This window comes from Coturnix japonica, unplaced genomic scaffold, assembly GCF_054131305.1.
Source record: "Coturnix japonica strain WE unplaced genomic scaffold, WE-NBRP24 Scf063, whole genome shotgun sequence".
In the NCBI taxonomy this organism is placed as follows: Eukaryota; Metazoa; Chordata; class Aves; order Galliformes; family Phasianidae; genus Coturnix; species Coturnix japonica.
In genome coordinates this window covers 208,805-214,284 of record NW_028188966.1, presented here as the reverse complement: position 1 = coordinate 214,284, position 5,480 = coordinate 208,805, and the positions used below count along the sequence as shown (strand labels likewise).

Genomic DNA, 5,480 nt, shown 5'->3' with positions numbered 1-5,480 from the left:
GTTATTTAGGGTCATTTAGGGTCGTTTTAGGGTCTTTTGGGGTTATTTAGGGTCATTTAGGGTCTTTTGGGGTTATTTAGGGTCATTTAGGGTCGTTTTAGGGTCATTGTAGGGGCTATTTAGGGTCATTTAGGGTCGTTTTAGGGTCTTTTGGGGTTATTTAGGGTCGTTTTGGGGTTATTTATGGTCATAAAGGGTCGTTTTAGGGTTATTTAGGGTCATTTAGGGTCGTTTTGGGGTTATTTAGGGTCATAAAGGGTCGTTTTAAGGTCTTTTGGGGTTATTTAGGGTCATTTAGGGTCTTTTGGGGTTATTTAGGGTCATCTAGGGTCGTTTTGGGGTTATTTAGGGTCATTTAGGGTCGTTTTAGGGTCGTTTTGGGGTTATTTCGGGTCCTTTGGGGGTTAATGTCATTTTAGGGTCGTTTTGGGGTCACAAAGGGTCATTTAGGGTCGTTTTGGGGTTACTTAAGGTCATTGTAGGGGTTATTTAGGGTCATTGTAGGGGTTACTAAAGGTCATGGTAGGGGTTACTTAAGGTCATTTGGGGTCATTTAAGGTCATGATTGGGAATATTTAGGGTCATTTAGGGTCGTTTTGGGGTTATTTAGGGTCATTTAGGGTCGTTTTAGGGTCGTTTTGGGGTCATTTAGGGTCGTTTTAGGGTCTAATAGTGTCATTTAGGGTCGCTCGGGAGTCATTTTGGGGTTATTTGGGGTCATTTAAGGTCATTTAGGGTCGTTTTGGGGTTATTAAGGGTCATTTAGGGTCGTTTTGGGGTCATTTAAGGTCATTTAGGGTCGTTTTGGGGTTATTTAAGGTCATTTAGGGTCGTTTTGGGGTTATTTAGGGTCATTTAGGGTCGTTTTAGTGTCTTTTGGGGTCATTTAGGGTCATTTAGGGGTTATTTAGGGTCATTTAGGGTCGTTTTGGGGTAATTTAGGGTCACTTAGGGTCGTTTTAGGGTCTTTTTGGGGTTATTTAGGGTCATTTAGGGTCGTTTTGGGGTTATTTAGGGTCATTTAGTGTCGTTTTGGGGTTATTTAGGGTCATTTAGGGTCTTTTGGGGTTATTTAGGGTCATTTAGGGTCTTTTGGGGTTATTTAGGGTCATTAAGGGTCTTTTGGGGTTATTTAGGGTCATTTAGGGTCTTTTGGGGTTATTTAGGGTCATTTAGGGTCGTTTTGGGGTTATTTAGGGTCATTTAGGGTCGTTTAGGGGTTACTAAAGGTCATGGTAGGGGTTACTTAAGGTCATTTGGGGTCATTTAAGGTCATTGTAGGGGTTATTTAAGGTCATTTAGGGTCGTTTTGGGGTTATTTAGGGTCATTTAGGGTCATTTAGGGTCGTTTTGGGGTTATTTAGGGTCATTTAGGGTCTTTTGGGGTTATTTAGGGTCATTTAGGGTCGTTTTGGGGTTATTTAGGGTCATTTAGGGTCGTTTTAGGGTCTTTTGGGGTTATTTAGGGCCATTTAGGGTCGTTTTGGGGTTATTTAGGGTCGTTTTAGGGTCGTTTTGGGGTTATTTAGGGTTATTTAGGGTCGTTTTGGGGTTATTTAGGGTCATTTAGGGTCGTTTTAGGGTCGTTTTGGGGTTATTTAGGGTCATTTAGAGTCTTTTGGGGTCATTTAGGGTCATTTAGGGTCGTTTTGGGGTCATTTAGGGTCATTTTAGGGTTTCTTAGGGTCGTTTTGGGGTTATTTCGGGTCCTTTGGGGGTTAATGTCATTTTGGGGTCGTTTTGGGGTCACAAAGGGTCATTTAGGGTCGTTTTGGGGTTACTTAAGGTCATCGTAGGGGTTATTTAGGGTCATTGTAGGGGTTACTAAAGGTCATTGTAGGGGTTATTTAAGGTCATTGTAGGGGTTACTAAAGGTCATTGTAGGGGTTATTTAAGGTCATTTAGGGTCGTTTTGGGGTTATTTAAGGTCATTTAGGGTCGTTTTGGGGTTATTTAGGGTCATTTAGGGTCGTTTTGGGGTCATTTAGGGTCATTTTAGGGTTTCTTAGGGTCGTTTTGGGGTTATTTCGGGTCCTTTGGGGGTTAATGTCATTTTGGGGTCGTTTTGGGGTCACAAAGGGTCATTTAGGGTCGTTTTGGGGTTACTTAAGGTCATCGTAGGGGTTATTTAGGGTCATTGTAGGGGTTACTAAAGGTCATTGTAGGGGTTATTTAGGGTCATTGTAGGGGTTACTAAAGGTCATGGTAGGGGTTACTTAAGGTCATTTAGGGGTCATTTAAGGTCGTTTTGGGGTTATTTAGGGTCATTTAGGGTCTTTTGGGGTTATTTAGGGTCATTTAGGGTCATTTAGGGTCGTTTTGGGGTTACTTAAGGTCATCGTAGGGGTTATTTAGGGTCATTGTAGGGGTTACTTAAGGTCATTTGGGGTCATTTAAGGTCATTGTAGGGGTTATTTAGGGTCATTTAGGGTCTTTTGGAGTTATTTAGGGTCATTTAGGGTCGTTTTGGGGTTATTTGGGGTCGTTTTGGGTCATTTAGGGTCGTTTTAGGGTCTTTTGGGGTTATTTAGGGTCGTTTTGGGGTTATTTAGGGTCATTTAGGGTCGTTTTGGGGTTATTTAGGGTCATTTAGGGTCGTTTTGGGGTTATTTAGGGTCATTTAGGGTCTTTTGGGGTTATTTAGGGTCATTTAGGGTCGTTTTGGGGTTATTTAGGGTCATTTAGGGTTGTTTTGGGGTTATTTCGGGTCCTTTGGGGGTTAATGTTATTTTAGGGTCGTTTTGGGGTCACAAAGGGTCATTTAGGGTCGTTTTGGGGTTACTTAAGGTCATTGTAGGGGTTATTTAGGGTCATGGTAGGGGTTACTTAAGGTCATGGTAGGGGTTACTTAAGGTCATTTAGGGGTCATTTAAGGTCATTGTAGGGGTTATTTAGGGTCATTTAGGGTCGTTTTGGGGTTATTTAGGGTCACTTAGGGTCGTTTTAGGGTCTTTTGGGGTAATTTAGGGTCATTTAGGGTCGTTTTGGGGTTATTTAGGCTCATTTAGGGTCGTTTTGGGGTTATTTATGGTCATTTAGGGTCGTTTTGGGGTTATTTAGGGTCATTTAGTGTCGTTTTGGGGTTATTTAGGGTCATTTAGGGTCGTTTTGGGGTTATTTAGGGCCATTTAGGGTCGTTTTAGGGTCTTTTGGGGTTATTTAGGGTCATTTTGGGGTTATTTAGGGTCATTTAGGGTCTTTTGGGGTTATTTAAGGTCATTTAGGGTCATTTAAGGTCATTTAGGGTCGTTTGGGGTTATTTAGGGTCATTTAGGGTCGTTTTGGGGTTATTTAGGGTTATTTAGGGTGGTTTTAGGGTTATTTAGGGTCATTAGGGTCTTTTGGGGTTATATATGGTCATTTAGGGTCGTTTTGGGGTTATTTAGGGTCATTTAGGGTCGTTTTGGGGTTATTTAGGGTCATTTAGGGTCGTTTTAGGGTCTTTTGGGGTTATTTAGGGTCATTTAGGGTCGTTTTAGGGTTATTTAGGGTCATTTAGGGTCTTTTGGGGTTATTTAGGGTCATTTTGGGGTTATTTAGGGTCGTTTTGGGGTTATTTAGGGTCATTTAGGGTCATTTTGGGGTCATTTAGGGTCATTTAGGGTCGTTTTGGGGTTATTTAGGGTCATTTAGGGTCGTTTTAGAGTCTTTTGGGGTTATTTAGGGTCATTTAAGGTCATTGTAGGGGTTATTTAAGGTCATTTAGGGTCGTTTTAGGGTCTTTTGGGGTTATTTGGGTCATTTAGGGTCGTTTTAGGGTCTTTTAAGGTTATTTAGGGTCATTTAGGGTCGTTTTGGGGTCATTTAGGGTCGTTTTGGGGTTATTTAGGGTCATTTAGGGTCGTTTTGGGGTTATTTAGGGTCATTTTGGGGTCGTTTGAGGTTATTTGGGGTCTTTTCCAGTCGTTTTGAGGCCCTTTATGGTCATCTAGGGATATAAAGGGTCATTTAGGGTCATTTTAGGGTTATTTAGGGTCATTTTAGGGGTCCTTTAGGGTCATTTAGGGTCACAGTAGGGGTTATTTAGGGTCATTCGAGGCCCTTTAGGGTCATTTCGGGTTATAAGGGGTCATTTAGGGTCGTTTTGGGGTTATTTAGGGTCATTTAGTGTCGTTTTGGGGTTATTTAGGGTCATTTAGGGTCGTTTTGGGGTTATTTAGGGCCATTTAGGGTCGTTTTAGGGTCTTTTGGGGTTATTTAGGGTCATTTTGGGGTTATTTAGGGTCATTTAGGGTCTTTTGGGGTTATTTAAGGTCATTTAGGGTCATTTAAGGTCATTTAGGGTCGTTTGGGGTTATTTAGGGTCATTTAGGGTCGTTTTGGGGTTATTTAGGGTTATTTAGGGTGGTTTTAGGGTTATTTAGGGTCATTAGGGTCTTTTGGGGTTATATATGGTCATTTAGGGTCGTTTTGGGGTTATTTAGGGTCATTTAGGGTCGTTTTGGGGTTATTTAGGGTCATTTAGGGTCGTTTTAGGGTCTTTTGGGGTTATTTAGGGTCATTTAGGGTCGTTTTAGGGTTATTTAGGGTCATTTAGGGTCTTTTGGGGTTATTTAGGGTCATTTTGGGGTTATTTAGGGTCGTTTTGGGGTTATTTAGGGTCATTTAGGGTCATTTTGGGGTCATTTAGGGTCATTTAGGGTCGTTTTGGGGTTATTTAGGGTCATTTAGGGTCGTTTTAGAGTCTTTTGGGGTTATTTAGGGTCATTTAAGGTCATTGTAGGGGTTATTTAAGGTCATTTAGGGTCGTTTTAGGGTCTTTTGGGGTTATTTGGGTCATTTAGGGTCGTTTTAGGGTCTTTTAAGGTTATTTAGGGTCATTTAGGGTCGTTTTGGGGTCATTTAGGGTCGTTTTGGGGTTATTTAGGGTCATTTAGGGTCGTTTTGGGGTTATTTAGGGTCATTTTGGGGTCGTTTGAGGTTATTTGGGGTCTTTTCCAGTCGTTTTGAGGCCCTTTATGGTCATCTAGGGATATAAAGGGTCATTTAGGGTCATTTTAGGGTTATTTAGGGTCATTTTAGGGGTCCTTTAGGGTCATTTAGGGTCACAGTAGGGGTTATTTAGGGTCATTCGAGGCCCTTTAGGGTCATTTCGGGTTATAAGGGGTCATTTAGGGCCATTTTGGGGTTATTTAGGGTCACTTTAGGGTCATTTTGGGGTCACAAAGGACATTTTAGGGTCATTTAGGGTCCATTAGGGGTCATTTAGGGTCGTTTTGGGGTCAAAAAGGACATTTTAGGGTCATTTAGGGTCGTTTTATGGTCAGAAAGGACATTTTAGGGTCATTTAGGGTCGTTTTGGGGCCACAAAGGACATTTTAGGGTCATTTAGGGTCGTTTTAGGGTCACAAAGGACATTTTAGGGTCATTTAGGGTCATTTAGGGTCATTTTAGGGTTATTTAGGGTCATTTAGGGTCATTTTGGGGTTACTTAGGGTCGTTTTGGGGTCACAAAGGACATTTTAGGGTCATTTAGGGTC

At 41.7% G+C, this 5,480-nt stretch overlaps 1 protein-coding gene and 1 long non-coding RNA gene across 3 annotated transcripts in view; one reads left to right on the top strand and one right to left on the bottom strand.

Annotated features, from left to right (window-relative positions):
• The first annotated feature begins 1,450 nt into the window (after positions 1-1,450).
• Positions 1,451-2,336, top strand: LOC146751688 (uncharacterized). Of its 2 annotated transcripts, none has more exons than XR_014941255.1 (3): positions 1,451-1,498; positions 1,897-1,968; positions 2,243-2,336. It is a non-coding gene; the product is annotated as an uncharacterized LOC146751688 (long non-coding RNA). The 2 variants fall into 2 exon arrangements; XR_014941256.1 differs by lacking the exon at positions 1,451-1,498 and adding an exon at positions 1,534-1,603 and having other exon boundaries at positions 1,928-1,968.
• Positions 2,337-4,921: 2,585 nt separating this feature from the next.
• The window catches only part of LOC146751687 (glutamate receptor ionotropic, NMDA 2D-like), a 95,074-nt gene continuing 94,515 nt past the window's right edge, over positions 4,922-5,480 (bottom strand). The window contains exon 14 of the mRNA XM_085533783.1: positions 4,922-4,966. Within this exon, the coding sequence (XP_085389909.1) occupies positions 4,922-4,966 (45 nt within the window). The remainder of the gene's footprint in view (positions 4,967-5,480) is intronic.